Source organism: Ictidomys tridecemlineatus, chromosome 3, assembly GCF_052094955.1.
Source record: "Ictidomys tridecemlineatus isolate mIctTri1 chromosome 3, mIctTri1.hap1, whole genome shotgun sequence".
Taxonomy (NCBI): Eukaryota; Metazoa; Chordata; class Mammalia; order Rodentia; family Sciuridae; genus Ictidomys; species Ictidomys tridecemlineatus.
Window position 1 is genome coordinate 16547170 of NC_135479.1, and position 18638 is coordinate 16565807.

General features: G+C 34.5%; 1 protein-coding gene across 7 annotated transcripts in view; it reads left to right on the forward strand.

The window, feature by feature from the left end:
• The window catches only part of Cdc27 (cell division cycle 27), a 61224-nt gene that overhangs the window by 19029 nt on the left and 23557 nt on the right, over positions 1 to 18638 (forward strand). For 4 of the 7 annotated variants that reach the window (XM_013359923.4, XM_021728383.3, XM_005328167.5 and 1 more), the window contains exons 3-9: positions 161 to 308; positions 2212 to 2337; positions 9335 to 9432; positions 10285 to 10439; positions 10543 to 10754; positions 12158 to 12272; positions 15846 to 15961. In XM_013359923.4, coding sequence (XP_013215377.1) covers positions 161 to 308; positions 2212 to 2337; positions 9335 to 9432; positions 10285 to 10439; positions 10543 to 10754; positions 12158 to 12272; positions 15846 to 15961 — 970 coding nt within the window. Of the gene's footprint in view, positions 1 to 160; positions 309 to 2211; positions 2338 to 9334; positions 9433 to 10284; positions 10440 to 10542; positions 10755 to 12157; positions 12273 to 15827; positions 15962 to 18638 lie in introns of all 7 variants that reach the window. The other 3 variants (XM_021728380.3, XM_021728382.3, XM_021728381.3) reach the window with 1 other exon arrangement.

Here is an 18638-nt window from a genome sequence, read left to right on the forward strand (position 1 = left end):
ATTTCTCCATAATTCAAAAGTAAATTAATAATGATTATTTTGGGTTAAAGAAGATGCCTAATTTTTTTGTTCCTAAACTTGTTTATTGCCAGATAATTGGGTACCATTCAAGTTCTGAACAATGGCCAATATTCTTTTTCTTTTTTATGTCTGTTTTTAGTACACTCAGAAGAAGCCTTGTTTTTACTGGCAACCTGTTATTACCGCTCAGGAAAGGCATACAAAGCATATAGACTCTTGAAAGGACACAGTTGTACTACACCACAGTGTAAATACCTGCTTGCAAAATGTTGTGTTGATCTCAGCAAGTAAGTTTTAAAATCTTTTCTAATTTTGTTCTTTTTATACTATATAATTTTGGATAAAATTCTTCTGACAAACTGTGATTAATCCTCTTTTCTCCTTTTTTAGTAGTAGAAAGCTGTTCAGTAACATTTTAAATGTTTACATTGTTGCTTATCACATTGTTTTTGTTATAGAGAGATTTCATTGTTATGGTGATATCAGAATTTAACTTTTGGAGAAGTGTAAGTTATAATTATTTTTATCAATTTCAAAAATTATCACAAATATTATTTCCTTTCCTTTGTTTTCAGTGTTAGGCCACTTTGAATAAGGATAATGTATCTTGATGGTTGTGTAGTTTTCTTTCAAAATCTTTTTTTTTTTTTTTTGGTGGGGGAACTACTACTACTGTATACCCTTTTGAAGCAAGGGCACTTACTTTTCCTTATTTACAGTTTAGTCAAGTCAGTTGTTCCTATTCCAAATCTGGTGGCAGCTCAAGAAATAGATAAACCATCAAGTTCTCTTTCCTGTGCTGTAGAAGGTGGGATAATGATAAAGTGGCTAAACAGATATTTGTAAAAGCCTGTATGTACATTTTATTCATTGGAGGATGTAAATAAGTCTCATAAAGTCACCATATATTTATAAATTATAACTATACCATATTATTTGTCCAGTGACTGATGACTTGTTAATTAGGGATAGCTAAAGTAGCTATACAATTTCTGGAACATTTGTTATTAGATTATTTTAAATTCCAAAAATTTTAATGCTTAAGTCTTAAAAACTGACTTTCTTAATTTGCCAATTAGTCTCTTAAACCAATTTCTAAATTGACATTTTTTTTTTTTTACTTGTAGTTGGACACAATGCCTTTATTTTATTTATTGTTATGTGGTGCTGAGGATCGAACCCAGTGCCTCGAACATGCTAGGCACGCGCTCTACCACTGAGCCACAACCCCAGCCCCCTAAATTGATGTTCTTATCCTATTTATAAATGTTTATATTGTGTGTGTGTGTGTGTGTGTGTGTGTGTGTGTGTGTGTTAGTCTTACAAGTCCCATTAATAGTGAAAGGATGTATTCAGGATATGCTGTTAACCTACTTGAGAGTTTTCCACATGGTAATTTTAATTAATTATTTTTAATCAAAAACTTTAAAACTCTGGCCTGGCAAAAAAATTTTTTTTTAATCAAGAAAACATAATTGACAAAAAGAGATGAAGTGCTACTCAGATTTCATTCATAAAACTTAAAATGATTAAAGCTATGAGTATTAGTCTTATTTAATTTGCTTGTACATTCCTATTTCAAGGAATTATAAAACTAAGGATGACCGTACTTGTTAGTAAAGAACCATTCATATTTCCCTCCAGTAAAATGATCATCTTCTATTTCTTCTGACATGAGTAATGATTATATTGCTTAGACTAGATGTCTACATAGAAACCAAATTTAGGTCTGGGGATAAAGCTCAGTTGGTAGAGTGCTTGCCTTGCATGCAGAAGGTTCTGGGTTCAGTCCCCAGGATCACAAAGAAAAAAAGAAATTAAATTTAATGAGTTAAGAAATGTCAGAAGAAACTGAAATTGTAAAGACAATAATTTTCTTCTTCCCAGATAATCTGAAGTACATGTTTACTGCTATTCTAAAAGTACCATAAACTTTTTTTTTTTTTAAGAGAGAGAGAATTTTAATATTTATTTTTTAGTTCTAGGCATACACAACATCTTTGTATGTGGTACTGAGGATCGAACCCAGGCCACACGCAAGCCAGGCAAGCGCTTGAGCCACATCCCCAGCCCCCATAAACTTTTACTTTATCTGTCTCCATATTTAAGACATATATTGGTAATGATGGTGTCTTCATGAAGTGCTTTTTATATTTGATGTTTTTAAATCTATAAATTTATATTTTGAAGGCTTGCGGAGGGAGAACAGATCTTATCTGGTGGAGTGTTTAATAAGCAGAGAAGCCATGATGATATTGTTACTGAGTTTGGTGATTCAGCTTGCTTTACTCTTTCATTGTTGGGACATGTATATTGGTAAGTAAGAATGATTCAACCACCAGAAATGTTTCCTGTATGAGAATGATTTGTAGTTTAAAACACCTGTGTTGAGGGGATGGGGCTGTGGCTCAGTGGTAGTACACTTTCCTGACATATGTGAGGCACTGGGTTCGATTTTAGAACTGCATATAAATAAAGATCTATCAACAACTAAAAATATTTTTTAAAAAAAGCTGTTGATCTATGTTGTCAAATATAACTTGGCTGAATAGTACAAAATCTTCTGATTCCTCGACCTTGTTAAACCAGTTAAATAGTAAAATTGTGGATCACATTTTTTAGCTTTAATGATAATTAACTACAGCAGTACTGCTTAACAATTGAATAAATACAATGTTATTTTTTTTTCCTCTGATATTAAATATCACTGCTATTCCTTAAAGGCTTGAATGCAAATTTCAGTAATAAAGAATGACAGTTATCATCTGGCATATCATAACAATTTTTTAAAAATATTTTTAGTTGGTGGTGGACATAATACCTTTATTTATTTATCTTTATGTTGTGTGAGGATCAAACCCAGTGCCTCACTAGTGCTAGGTGAATGCTCTACCTCTGAGCCACAACCCCAGCCCCATATCATAGCAATTTTGAAGTATGTCAAAAGAAGTCTCTTACAATGGCAGTTGAAATAATAGTTATTATAGAAATAGTTCTTTAAATCTACTTATTTTATTTTTTTAAATATTTATTTATTTATTTTTTTGGTTTTAGTTGGACACAATGACTTTATTTTATTATTTTTATGTGGTGCTGAGGATCAAACCCAGGGCCTTGCGTGTGTTAGGCGAGTGCTGTACTGCTCAGCCCCAGCCCCAGCCCCTAAATCTATTTAAAGTTTCAAGAAAAGTCAGTATGAAATCAAAGTTACTACAATAATAATATTATTGAACGATAATAATATTATTGAACAATAATAATATTATTGAACAATAATAATATTATTGAACAATAATAATATTGTTCTTACTCATTTTCATTCTGAAATACTTCTGAAGTTGTGGGTTGAGTTTACAATTAGAATAGTAGAAATTGCTCACAACTGCCCAAGGGAGCACTTTGTATATCTAAATGTCATCTGTTGTATGAGAAGTAATAGAGGACTGCTTATTTAAAGAACCAGAATAGCATCTGTTTTAAGATAAATCAAGACAAATGAATTTTTTTTTTAATATTTACTTTTTAGTTGTACTTGGACACCACACCTTTATTTATTTTATTTGATGCTGAGGATCAAACCCAGGGTCTTGCATGTGCGAGGCAAGCGCTCTACCGCTGAGGCACAACCCCAGCCCCAAGACAAATGAATATAGTATTAAGAAAAATAAACTTGCCCAGCCAAATGTTGCACACCTATAATCCCAGGGGCTCAGGAGGCTGAGGCAGGAGGATCACAAGTTCAAAACCAGCCTTAGCAATTTAGCAAGGCCCTAAACAACTCAGTGAGACCCTGTTTCTAAATAAAATACAAAATAGAGCTGGGTGTGTGCCCCTGAGTTAAATCCCCAAGTACCCAAAAAAAGAGGAAAATAAAAAAACTTGAAAATGACTTTTTGTATAGAATTTAAGTTAGAGACAGAGTCTCACTGAGTTGCTTAGGGCCTTGCTAAGTTCATGAGTCTGGCTTTGAACTCTCAATCTTCCTTTGAACTCTCAGCCTCCTGGGCCACTGGGATTACAGGAATATGCCACTGTGCCCTGCACTCAACTGGCATTACCTTCCTTCTTGTTCATTCAAGATACTTGGAGATCTATCCCACATTATAGCTAGACACAGTACTTGACATTGAAAATATAAATGTAAGTAATAGTCCCCACCCTCAAAGGTTTATAATAGAATACAAGGAAAGAAACAGTTAACAAAGTTTGTAAATTTTTATTATTATAATAAAAGTACTGTGAATTCTCATTTTTCCACATGTACAGATTACAGGATCACATTGGTTATACGTCCATTTGTAAACTTACAGCAATTCACACCCTATTTGAATCAAAGTATGATATGTCAAGATCATTGTATTGTCTTGAGCAACTAATAAAAAAAAGATAATTTTGTTAAATAAAAAATGATTTCTTTTTGTAAAAAAAATAAATAAAGTACTGTGATAAAATTTGAGCAATATTTTGTTTGTATAATAAAATAGTAATCAGTTCTGCTTGGTTAAGCAGAAGAGTAAGATGTCAACTAGGAAAAACTTGATAGAAAAAGAAAAAATATAACATTTCTATATAACCATAGAACTTTTAAAGGAAAATAGATGTTTGAAAACTATAAATTATTTGAGGGGAGTGATATATACCTGGGAATGCAGGATTTGTGAAAGAAGTCAAAATTTTAATATTCTTAAAAGCACCATATTCAGCCAGGCATAGTGATACATGCCTATAATTCCCACACCTTAGGAAACTGAGGCAAGAGGATCACAAGTTCAAGGCCAGCCTTGGCAATTTAGCCAAATCCTGTCTCAAAAATACAAGGTCTGGGGATATAGCTCAGTAGTAGAGGACTCCTAGGTTTAGTCCCCAGTACTGCCAAAAACAAAAACAAACAAAACAAAAAAAAAAGATGTACCAAATCATTGGCCATTATTAAAGGCAAGTAAAACCATCATGAAATTCTACAGTATACCTATTAGAATGCCTAAAAAAAAAAAACTTCTGACAATAACAAGTTCAGCTAAGGATGCAGAACAACAGGATTCCTCATACATTGTGATATAAGGGGATACTTATATATCATAGCAGCTTATTTGTAAAAGTCCCAAATTGGAAAATATTCAGTGGGTAAATAGGTAAATAAATATTTCATATAGTGGACGACTACTGCTTAGCAATATAGAGGAATGAACTATTGTTGTATGCAATAACTTGGATACCAAGGGCATTGTGGCAAGTGAAAAAAGCCAGTTCCAAAAGTTTACATACTTCGAAATTCTATTTATGTAGTGATTTAACAAAATAATAGTGATGGAGAACATGAGTGATTCTGAGAGAAAATGTAACTAAAAGAACAGCTGAAGGAGTTTCTTTGGGAAATTGGAGCAGTTCTATATCTTGATTGTGGTGGTGGTTACACAGATCTGTAAATGTAATAAAACTTTATACCTACAAATGAGCACACATAAAAGCAGCTGAATCCAAATGAGGACATTATTATATTAATGTCAATTTCTTGGTTTGGATAATTGTACTGTGATTTTATTAGATATTATTAGGGGGGATTATGTATAAGAGACACAGGTACTCTATCACTTTTGTGACATTCTTATAAATCTAAAATTATCCCAAAATAAATAAAAGAGAACATTTAAATTTTAAAATTTGGGGGCTGGGGTTGTGGCTCAGTGGCAGAGCGCTTGCCTCGCACATGTAAGTACTACTATTATTTTTAAATAAAATTATTAATAAAGTTTTGAGGGTGCAGTTGAATTCCAGTCCTGAGAAAAGTTCAGTGTGTGTGAAAGCAGTTCCTAATTGTGAAGATGGAAGCTTTTTCCCCCTTCTGAGGAATATGATTATGTTATTTTTATTCATCATAAAGATGGTAAAGAATCCAAAGTGGAACAATCCTGCCTCAAAACTGAATTTTCATTTTAGTTGTGATATGCCTGTCTTATGACTAAAATTGCATCCTATAATCTAGATACATGCATATCCATCAATTGCAAGGGAAAACACAGGAAAAAATAAATAGGCAAACTGTGATTGAATGGAAACATGGAGTGTTAAGAATCTGGGGCTGGGGAATGTGTCTCAAGCAGTAGAGTGCTCGCCTGACATGTGTGCGGCCTGGGTTCGATCCTCAGCACCACATACAAACAAAAGATGTTGTGTCTGCCGAAAACTAAAAAAAATAAAAATAAAAATATTTTTAAAAAAGAAGACTATTGACATATAAGAAGCAATACAGATCATAACAGTAAAAATAAAGAAGGAACTTTAAGCCAGAGGTAAAATAAAAGTACGTGAATTAAGGCCAGGTTTCTGTTTGTGAAGATTAGGAAAGAATGAGTCAGAATTGTCTGTAAGTAGATTTTTTTGAGTGTGAACTTGTGATAATAGTGTTGCTCTTAGTGCCCAGCTTAAACCTCTTATCTTTATCATATCATTTGCCCTATTTTCTACTCACTTGAAAAATTAGAAGTGAGGCAGGCTAATATCTAAGGAGAGAACAGATTTCAGGAGAAAAAATGAATTTGATTTTGAACACATGAAGCTTTAAGTAAGGAACTAAACTTAGATGAAACTGTCCAGCTGGCAGAGGAAAGGTAAGTTTGATGTCAATAAGTAGATTTAGGAATTATTTATCAAAGAGATTCTCACCAGAGAAGGGTTTATGAAGAAGGGGATTAGAGGAAATGTCTTTATTTCAGAATTACAAGAAGAAAATAGTAGAAGAGGCTTAATATAGTCCTCAAATATTGAGATTTCACTGTATTTTTCTTTTCTAGCCTTATATTAAAAATTCCTGCCAGGTGCAGTGGCTCATGCCTATAATCTCAACAATTCAGGAGGCTGAGGCAGGAGGATCAGAAGTTCAAGGCCAGCCTCAGCAAATTAGTAGGCCCTAAGTAACTTAGCAAGATCCTGTCTCAAAATAAAAAAGGAGGGCTGGAGATGTAGCTTGGTGATAAAGCAACCCTGGGTTCAATCCCCATTACTCCACCCCCCCAAAAAAAAATAATAAATCCCAAGTATTGATTTACTACTTCTAACTCTGTTGCTTTTAGAAAATAGCCTTTTTATACATTTTCTTTATTTCCTATTTTTAGGTTACTTCTCTGTCCCTGTTAGATGATTAAATAAATCTGTGACAATTATTTTTCTTGTAAGAAATTTCACCTGAACAGTCTTAGGCATGGACTTTGACAAAATTTATTTACATTTTTCAAAAGTCTACATTCATTTTGATTCCTTCTTTGTGTACGTGTGTTTTTAATGTGCCCTAGCATGAAACAGCTCTGGCTGCCACTATAGAGATCTAGCTAGGATGAACAAAGGACTGTCTTCTGTTCTACTTCTGACTGCTATGAGAGTAATCCCGCCATGAGATGTCTCTTTGCCCATTCCCAGAGTGTGCCCACATGTTTATTAGTTTAAGTGGGACAAATAGCTGGGCATGGTGGCGTACACCTGTAATCACAGTAACACCAGTTGAAGGTGAGGCAGGAAGATTGAATTCAAAGACAGCCTGAGCAAAAGCGAGACACTAAGCAACTCAGTGAGACCCTGTCTCTAAATAAAATACAAAATAGGATTGATGATATGGCTCAGTGGTTGAGTGCCCCTGAGTTCAATCTCTGGCACACACATTCTCCCCCCCCCAAAAAAAAAAAAAAAAAAAAAACAAAGTTAGACAAATAGGGCAGGGCACAGTGGCATGTGCCTGAGTCCCAGAGACTTAAGAGGCTCAGGCAATCACAAGTTCGAGGCCAACCACAGCATCTTAGTGAGACCCTGTCTCAAAATTTTAAAAAGGGCTGGGGATGTAGCTCAGTGGTAAAGTACCCCTAAGTTCAATTCTCTAGGACACCACCCCCCAGATTAATTATTATTATTTTTTCCTGTGCTGGGGATCAAATCACACATGCTAGGCAAGCACTCTGCTGATAACATCTCTGCTGTTAACATCTTCTCCCTTTCTTTCTGTTTCTGCCTGTCTCACTCTCCCTCCTTCCTTCCCTCCCTCCCCCCCCAAAAAAAAAGATGTAACTAAATTGCCTAGGTTGTCCTCAAACTTTTTTTTTTTTTAATTTGGCCTCAAACTTTCAATCCTGCTTTTGTTGCCCACATAGGTGGGAATTCTGGCATTTGCAACTATATCCACTTGAAACTTCTTAGGTTTATCATATCATTTGCCCTGTTTTGTTTTTGTTTTTTCTTTTGGTACTGGGGATTGAACTCAGGCACGAGAGTGAGCCACATCCCCAGCCATATTTTGTCAGGGTCTCACTGAGTTGCTTAGCACCCCACCGCTCCTGAGGCTAGCTTTGAACACCTGTCTTGGCTTCCCAACCCACTGGAATTATAGGTGTGCACCACCACATCCATTTTGCCCTTTTTTCTACTTTTTTTTTTTCCCCCTGTGGTGCTGGGGATTGAACCTACTGCCTTGTGCATGTGAGGCAAGCACTTTACCAACTATACCCCCAGTCCCCTGTTTTCTCCTTTTTTAAAGTAGAAATTTAGAAGGCAGGCAAACTAATGCCTGTTTTCCCAAGGAAGTCGTCTCTATAGTTCCCTAAGATTATACTGATAATTGGCATATTAAAACAGATTGTGTATTTTATCTGATAGTTTCACTTGAAGAGGAGGTTCCTTTGAAAATGTTGGTTGCATTGCCATCTGGTCCTTTGTAAAACCTTACAATTTTAGAAGACTTGCTATATATATATTTTTTCATGTGGTATTAAAACATTGAAACCTCAGACAAGGTAAATAGTATTTTTACTTCAAAGCGTCAGTGAATCTCAATACCCACCAACCCCTTCTGCCCTCCTAATAGAAATCTTGGGAATCAGCAATGCCATTCTCATAATCCCAGATTGTTATAAGTTATTTATTACCAGGGATATTGTGAAGATTCCAAATGTAAACCTTTAGGGAAGAATTATGAATTTTCCTTTTCATTAAGGGCTACTGCTTTTTGTTAAAAATCGAATAATTTTAAATATGTTTAAAATATGTAACTCACATTTAGAATTGCCATTGGGATGTTATATGGTAGTATTCAAGAAGGCAGTAGAGTTTATTTTAATATTTCAGTTCATGTTGTATTTGTTTCACCTGGCTTTTAACTTGAACTTTTCCAAATAATAGAGTTAAAATGGGAAGAAGGAGAAGTTGATAATTGAGGGAAACATCAAGAGGAGTGCTGTCAGAATTTATATAAGATTTATATGATTTTCTAAACCAAAAATTATCTTCATAAATGTTGGGGCTTTATAGCTTTTTTATTCTTTTGTTTCCACAGCAAGACAGATCGGCTTGCCAAAGGATCAGAATGTTACCAAAAGAGCCTTAGTTTAAATCCTTTCCTCTGGTCTCCCTTTGAATCATTATGTGAAATAGGTAGGTTGGTGGAGGCCATGGGGACATGGGGATGGAAGGGGGTTTGCATGTTTTCTTTTTTTATTTTTCCTCCCTTAATTTTTGGAGATTCATACAAATCATCTATCTACAATAAAAATATTTTATGAACTAAGGACTGTTGAAATTGAGAATTAGAATCACAGGATTCAGAAATAATGTTACCTTCCATTATGCTACCTCAAAAATTAAATCCACTAGTCTTTTCTGTTTAGCCAGTTCACCTTAAATATATTCAGTCCTTTAGAATAAGTTGTATTGTGTGTATATCACTAGCCAAATTGCTTTCTGGATAAGAAATTAATACAGTCCTGGAACAAAAACTATTAATTGAATGACACTTGGACAATATAGTGTCTCAGTATATATGCTCTAAGCTATGTAAAGGATCATTTTAAAACAGGTGTCTGTATCCCCAGAAATACTTCAGTCTTTACTGTAATATCACCTGCATTTCACCTCTGTAAAGTCACCTTCTACCTTGAGAAAAAAGCCATCTAGTTGTTTTCTGCTGTAAAACAAACATCCAAATCTACATTTTTCTGTGGTTTATTATATTTAAAAACTAGTGTCCTTTCAATTTAGTATATTTACTACATTTACATCTTTGTCTTTGGGTTAAATTTTATGATAAGTTAATGGATGGGCTTTTGGAAGGCCAATCTGATTAACAGAAATGGACAGAAGAATTTTTTAAAACTCTAGATAAGGACTTATTTCCACTTAGTTATAAAACTCGAAAGAAAATTATTCCTCAGAGGCAAATATCTTTATTTTTTTGTTTGTTTTGTTTTGTTTGTTTGTTTTTTTTTTTTTTTTTTTTGGTCTTTGCAGGTGAAAAGCCAGATCCTGACCAAACATTTAAGTTAACATCTATACAGAACTTTAGCAACTGTCTGCCCAATTCTTGTACAACACTAGTATCTAATCATAGTTTATCTCATAGACAGCCTGAGACAGTTCTTACGGAAACACCCCAGGACACAATTGTAAGTGTATTTACTCTACCATTCAAAAGATTGTGAAAACTGAGAAAATTATCTGAGCTAAACAATGTGTCATAAATGACATAATAGAAATTTTCTGTTTCAGGAATTAAACAGATTGAACTTAGAATCTTCCAATTCAAAGTACTCCTTGAATACAGATTCCTCAGTGTCTTATATTGATTCAGCTGTAATTTCACCAGATACTGTACCTCTTGGAACAGGAACTTCCATATTATCTAAACAGGTTCAAAATAAACCAAAAACTGGTCGAAGTTTATTAGGAGGACCAGCTGCTCTTAGCCCATTAACCCCAAGGTAAGTCAAACAAAAAGTTAGTTCAAAATGTATTGTAATATTTTGTGATCTTACAATGGTTCATATGATTAATAATATAAATTAACATGAACAGCAATTTCCTAAATTACTGTGGATAACAGTGGATGTGATTAAAATTTTGTATATTTGTTTTATTTTGTTTGTGGTGCTGGGGATCATACCCAGGGCCTTGTACATGCTATACAAATGTTTTACCACTGAGTTATATGCCTAACCCCTGGAGAAATTTTTAAAACTCTTAAATATGTCTTAATTATCTTTAGTGTATGCATTGAAAAATACTACCTTTATGGCTGTACATCAGTAGATGGCAGTGAACCCCTTGAAATGTTGTTATGCCTATGATATAACCATAGCAACACCAGTTTTAGGGTTTTGTTTTGTTTTGTTTTTGTTGTTTTGTTTTGAGGGTTTTTTTTTTTTGTGGGGGGGTATCAGGGATTGAACTCTGGGCCACCAGACCACTGAGCCACATCCCCTGCCCTATTTTATATTTTGTGTAGAGACGGGGACAGGGTCTCACTGAATTGCTTGGGGCTTTGCTAAGTGGCTGAGGCTGACTTTGAACTTGCAATCCTCTTGCCTCAGCCTCCCAAGCCACTGAAATTACAGGCGTGCGCTACTGTGCCTAGCTAACATCAGTGGGCTTTTTTAGTACATTTTTCTAAAATATGGAGGAAGTATTTATCAATCAGTGAAATGTTTTGTCAAAATTATGAGAAGTATATGTATGTATAAATATAGGAACCCATCCAAGAGGGGTACATATCTAAAAGTGTCAAAAAAATTATATGCTATGAATGGGGCCTTGGGCCCAGGGAACTACTAAAATAACTTGACTGTGAGATGATAGTGCCCTTAGACACCATTGTATAATTATACTGATAATTATTAGATAAATATCCTTACTGTCTAGAGACATTGTCTCCATAATTGTATCTAAAACCCAGAATCTAAGAATTTTGTTTGTGGTGCTAGGGATCATACCCAGGGCCTTGCACATGGTATACAAGTGGTCTACCACTGAGTTATATGCCTAACCCCTGGAGAAATTTTTAAAACTCTTAAATATGTCTTAATTATCTAGTGTATGCTTATCAGCTTTTATAAAGCCACTCTTCTTTATTTTTAATAAACCTCCTGAGATCCATAGTTGTATCTCAATTTAGTTCTTTTTTTTTATTATTATTATTTTTTAGTGTTAGGAATGGTGGGTGGTGTAGTCTTCATTCACAGCTTATTTTTAATCTGCCCCTCAGGTCCTCACTGCCCCCAAGACTGATTTGCCATTCTCTTCCTTTTAGACCTTCTAATTTAAGTATACTGCTGCTTTATATATGCCTTGATGACTTTTTGACACCTTGATTTCAACCTCTTCTCAGTTTTGGGATTTTGCCATTAGAAACCCCAAGTCCTGGAGATGGATCCTATTTACAAAACTACACTAATACACCTTCTGTAATTGATGTGCCATCCACCGGAGCCCCTACAAAAAAGGTATTTTACATGTAAAATGCAATTTTGTATTGATTTTTTTTTTTAAATTCTTTAAAATTCCAATCTGTAAAAATAAATTCAGAGAGAATTTAACTTTTTCTGTAATTGTTTTTGCCTTAGAATTGTTGATCAAAATATAAAAGAATATGATTGTCCTATTTTCATGGTTATCTTAGATACATAACTGGTGACTTTTTCTAACTAACATTATAACATTATAACTCGTTAGTTCATCAGCATATAGCTAGTAAATATATTCATTTTTGCTTTTAATTCCTTTTTAAAAACAAAATTAAGATTGTTTCTATATTTTTAATATAAATTACAAATTATGTCTGCCATAGTTTTTACTTGTTCCCACTGCTTGGTGTTGATGTTGTTGTTATGGTAATGGTTTGTTGGGGTTTTTGTTGGGGGGGGGTTGTTTTTTTGTTTTGTTTTTTCAGTGTTGGGAATCAAAGCCAGGGCTTTGCACGTGCTAGCCTAGTGCTCTACCACTGAGCTGCACCCCAGTCCATGTTTTTTAAATAGCACTAATAAATGACATGAAAAAAAAATTTGCTCAGGTAAGCAAGATATTTCTGATAATACGATTTTTATGGTGGATTTTCATAAATATATAGTAAAAGTAAAAATATTTGATAGTATAATTATTATAAGCACTGAAAAAAGTTTTTTGAGGCTCTTTATATAATGTTCTTTTATATAGATGTACTGCAGTAGAACAAAGTACCGTTTGTGTGAAACATTTCTGTGGTGTAGGATATCTTCTGTGAGAATTAAATCATGTATTTTAAATGCCTACTGCCATGCTTAATAGATGTTTAAGAAATGGAAACTAATTAAGTCATACTAATATATGAATAACAGATGTAGCCTCTTACCTTCTAGAAATGTTTCTTTTTTTGTTATTTTTTGTTGTTTTACTCCTGAACAGTGCAAATCTGCTAAAAGTTTTTTTTTTTTTTCCTCCCTTCTCTCTCCTGCAAAAGCTGTATCTATAGTTCCTTAGTGGAAATAGAAACTTCAAAACTATCAAAAAAAAGAAGGAACTGTAAAGTAATTTACATATGAACTATTAAATTATTTCAAACCTGATTTTTTTTTAAGTTGATAACTATGGGTGTGTTGTTATGGGAGCAAACTATGTGTGTGGAATTAGTTTATTACAGTTGTGAAGAAAACATGGTAGAATGGTTGTGTGCCAGGTAGAGTAGACCAAAACCAGAAGAGCCATAGCAGCTCAAAGACAAGTTAGGCAGCAGATGAGTGCCTAAGCAATAAAATACACACACTGTCTCATCCTTTTCTGCCTCCCTTCTCTTCTTGCCTCTTACACAACATTTCCAGAAGAGTTACATGTATCGACTAAAAAAATAATCAGGCCAAATAGTGAATGCAGTATATAATTCTTTGATAAATAAGAAAGGACCAGAATTGACAATGTTTGTCCTTTGAGTGAATGTGGAGGTCCCAATTTTGGGAAGGAAGAGGAAGGATTATAAAGTATTATTCTGAGGTGATGGTAGGGTAGATGAAAATATTCAGTGGGTAGTTGTAGAGGAAATAATTTATCCAGTGATAGAAATGACAAATGTCCCAGCTTTCTTAGAGAAAAAGTAGCTAAGTAACACAGTACATATACCTCATTTTAAAACTGTAGAATAAAGGGACGTCAGCAAATAAAGTGAGAGCACAGTCAAGTTAGTGGACTATTTAGGAAGTTATACAGACTTTCAAAACAGAGGAGAGAGGATAACCAATGATATTAAATTTAGAAAAGACAAAAAATAAGGCCTTCAAATCTGCTGAGAAAGGTTTTTTTTTTTTTTTTCCTCTTTTGGTGGTGCTGGGGATTGAACCCAGGGCCTTATGCATGCAAAGCAAGCACTCTACCAACTGAGCTGTATCTCTAGTCCCCTGAGAAAGTTATTAATAAGTATTTGTAATAAACTTTTTGATAATTTTGTACACAATATTAGAATAACAGTAACTTTTGAAGAAAATAATCTGGTGTTTAAAAAACCAGTCCATTGAAGCTGAGCTTGGTGGCACACACTTGTAATCTTGTAATTCCAGCTACTCAGGAAGCTAAGGCAGGAGGATCTCAAGTTTGAAGTCCATCTAGCAATTTAACAAGACCCTGTCTTAAAAATAAAAGAACTGGAATGTAGCAGAGTGGTAGATGAGGTTCAATTTCCAGTACCAAAAGAAAAAAAAGTCCATTAATATCAAAGATCACTTTATACAGAAATTAAATGGTAGCAACTTAGTGAGGTCCTAAGCAACTTAGCAAGATCCTGTCTCAATAAAAATGAAAAGGGGGCTGGGGTTGTGGCTCAATAGTAGAGCACTCGCCTATCGTGTTTGAGGCCCTGGGTTCGATCCTCAGCACCACATAAAAATAAATAAATAAAATAAAGGTATTGTGTCCAACTACAACTGAAAAATAAATATTTAAAAAGTAAATGAGGGCTGGGGATGTGGCTCAAGCGGTAGCTCACTCGCCTGGCATGCGTGCGGGCCCGGGTTCGATCCTCAGCACCACATGCAAACCAAGATGTTGTGTCCACCGAAAGCTTAAAAAAATAAATTCTCTCTCTCTCTCTCTCTCTCTCTCTCTCTCTCTCTCTCTCTCTCTCTGTCTCTCTCTCTCTCTCTCTAAAAAAAAAAAAAAAGTAAATGAAAAGGGTTCGGAGTGTATCTGAGTTTAATCCCCAGTACAAGAAAAAAAAAGGGCTGGGGATGTGGCTCAAGCGGTAGCGCGCTCGCCTGGCATGCGTGCGGCCCGGGTTCGATCCTCAGCACCACATACCAACAACGATGTTGTGTCCGCCGAGAACTAAGAAATAAATATTAAAAAAAAAAGAGAGAGAGAACTGAAAAATAAATATTAAAAATTCTAAAAAAAAAAAAAAGAAACTAAATGGTAAAATGAATAGAAAGAAGATAATGAGTTAGAATAGACAGAAGAGGCAAGCAAAGATCTTTTTTTTTTTTCTTCAAGGGGATCAAAAACTTAATGAAAGATTGGAAAAACAAGAAAGAAATAGTAACAATAAAGAGCAGTATCTTTTGAATTTTGAAAGTTTTCATGATTTTTAAAAATCTATTCCTATGAACTTCTATAGAACTGTTTTACTAAGTGCCAAAAGAGGAGTAAAAAATCTTATTGTATTGCTATTTCTTATGTATAGGAAGTTAAATCCTAAAATAATAGCTGTCTTAAAATTTTTTAGCACTTAGCCCCAAATTGAGAAGGTATGCAATACAGAGGATGTTCACAACGAGTTAAATAGAATAATTCCTCAGAATTTGAGCCTTTCTTCTGAAACTAAAGTGAAAGATGAAAAGATAGTAGAGAAGTAAAATTCCTTTGATGTTAAAATGAGGAAATAGATTATTATTCATACTAATAGCAATTGACAGTAGTGATATTTATAATTTGTATTTTAAGATAATATATATTATGAGCTCTTTCATTACAAAAATGTAGATGGGAGCACCATGGTGTCTTTTATCGCTTATACTGCAATTGATAATCACAAACCTTAGACTTTTTGTGTTTTACAGTCTGTTGCCAGAATGGGCCAAACTGGAACAAAGTCTGTCTTCTCACAGAGTGGAAATAGTCGCGAGGTCACTCCAATTCTTGTTGCACAAACACAGAGTTCTGGCCCTCAAACAAGGTATTTATTGTGATGTTATCAATTCCCATTGTTCATCTTTTCTTGCTGTAAAACCTTCTTCTTTATATTTTTGGGTATTGACCCACAAATTTCTAATGTACCCGGACATGGTGGTGCATGCCTATAATTTGAGCAGCTTGAGTGGCTGAGACAGGAAAATCACAAGTTCAAAGCCAGCCTCAGCAATTGCAAGGTGCTAAGCAACTAAGTGAGACCCTGTCTCTAAATAAAACATAAAATAGGGCTTGGGATGTGGCTCCTGAGTACCCCTGAGTTCAATCCCTAGTACATATATATATATATATATATATAATTTCTAATGTAACTGTTATAAATTTTGAATATATAAAACTTGAAATCTGTGACTTCTGAAAAGACTAATATAATTTTTACTTGAATTTTATAATGCAAATAACACAATAGTTACCTAAAACAAGTTTTTCCAATACTCTAATTACCTCTTAGTGTTTTTTTGTTGTTGTTGTTTTTGTGGTTGTTTCATTTGTCTGTCTGCTTGTTTGTTTGTTTGTTTGTTTTGGTAGTGCTGGGAATTGAACCCAGGGCCTGGTGCATGTCATGCAAGCACTCTACCAACTGAGCTTATCCCCAGCCCTCTTAGATTTTTTAATATTATGAATATTATAAATATTATAAACATTTCCTCAGAGTAATTTCTTTTTATGTATATGACCTTCTCTGCAGATCAAGTACAGATAGATTTCATTATCCCCTCCCCCCATTATGCACTTCTATACATAGATTATAAAATTAATCTTCAAAACTTCAAATTCAGAATTCTTAAAATAGACACAAATGTTCATTTTCTTTGACTGTCTAAAAGGACTCAATGTTGCTCTACTACAAGGATGGTAAGTGTAATAATGAATACCAGCTTGCTGATAGTGATTGCTTGAGGCTCATTATGAGAAAGAGCTGAGGCTTCTTACAGAGCAACATTACATAGGCTGAGTATATGTTAACCCTAAAGAATATATAAACCTACATGTAATTATCAACTATATATTTTGTATTTATTATGCTATTTTTATCTTATTTTTTTGCTTGGATTTATTTTCTAAAGCTTGAGTATTCCTAATCTGAAAATCTGAACTGCTCTGAAATCTAAAACTTTTTGAATCCCAACACAACACTCGAAAAGTTTCAGGTTTTAGAGTATTTTAGAGTCCAGATTTTCAAATTAGGAATGCCCCACTAGTAAAATTTATTATATAAATATTACAAATTGGGGGGGACAACTCTGCAATCTGAAACACTGGTCCCAGGCATTTTGATAATGGATATTCAGCCTGTACCACACACTGGGTGGCTTAAAACATCAGAAATTTATTCTCTCCCACTTTTTACTTTTTTTCCTTTAGACCATGTTGCTAAAATATAATCTCTGTTTTAAAGCTTATAAATTTGAAATCAAGTTGTTGGCAAGGCCATTCCCCCTCCAAAGTTTGCAGAGGAGAATCCTCCTTTGCTACTTGAAGCTTCTGATAGGTTTGTGACAGCATAACTCAAGATATCTACTTATATCTTCACATGGCAATCTTCCCTGTGTGTCTCTTTCCAGATTTCCCTCTCATAAGTATGACAGTCATACTGGATTAGGGGACACACTCACACACACTTATAATCTCAACTTGATACATCTGCAAAGACTCTATTCTAAATAGTCAAATTCACAGGTACTGAGGGTAAGGTCTTCAACATATTGAAATTGTTCCACAGTTTACTAATACTCTGTCCGTTTTTGTTTCTGGGCTTTTTCTGCTCTGTTTCATTTTGGATAATGTCGAATTTACTGTTAATCCAATCCAGTGGGGAGTTGTTGTGTTTTTTGTTTTTTTGTTTTTTTTTAATCTCAGACACTCCTTTTTCATCTCTAGAAATTTGATTTGCTTGTCTCCTTACTTACCCATGCTTTCTTCTACCTTTTTAAATAGTCAGAAAATATTTATATTGGTCCTTTTAATGTTTTTGTCTAAAAGTCTATTACTTTGTCATTTCTAGTTGTGTTTCTTATTGATTGGTGTTACATTGTTGAATGCTTGGAGTGGGGAGGTACCAGGGATTGAACTCTGATGCACCTGACCACCGAGCCACATCCCCATCCCTTTTTTTAATTTTATTTAGAGACAGGGTTTCACTGAGTTGCTTATGGCCTCTCAAAGTTGCTGAGGCTGGTTTTGAATTCATGATCCTCTTGCCTCAGCCTCCGGAGCCACACAGCAACTGGAATTTTTTGTTATTATTATCATTACTTTAGGTATTTCTAAGATTTGTTCTGGGATGCAGCTAGATTATTTGGAAGCAGTTTGTTTGTTTGATTGGGTTTTTTGTTTTGTTTTGTTTTGTTAGGTGGAACAAGAGCAGTCTAGTTGTGCCCTGCTATTGAAAGAGTACTCTTTATGGCCTATTTAGTATGAGATTTCTGCCCTCTGCCTATTCCCAATCAGGATGAGTGCCAAGAACTGTTCTACCTACTCCTTTATAATAGTTCTTACCCCACCCAGTGTTGAGTGGTTTTCTCATTGCAATACTGTAATGTAATTCTGATGCTAACCACCCAGACTTAGACTGGACTCCAAAGATTAAGATCAGTCTGCAACAAGAACTATCTGAAATGTCCTCAGTTCAGATACCAGTTGCAGGTGCAGAGTTCCCCAGG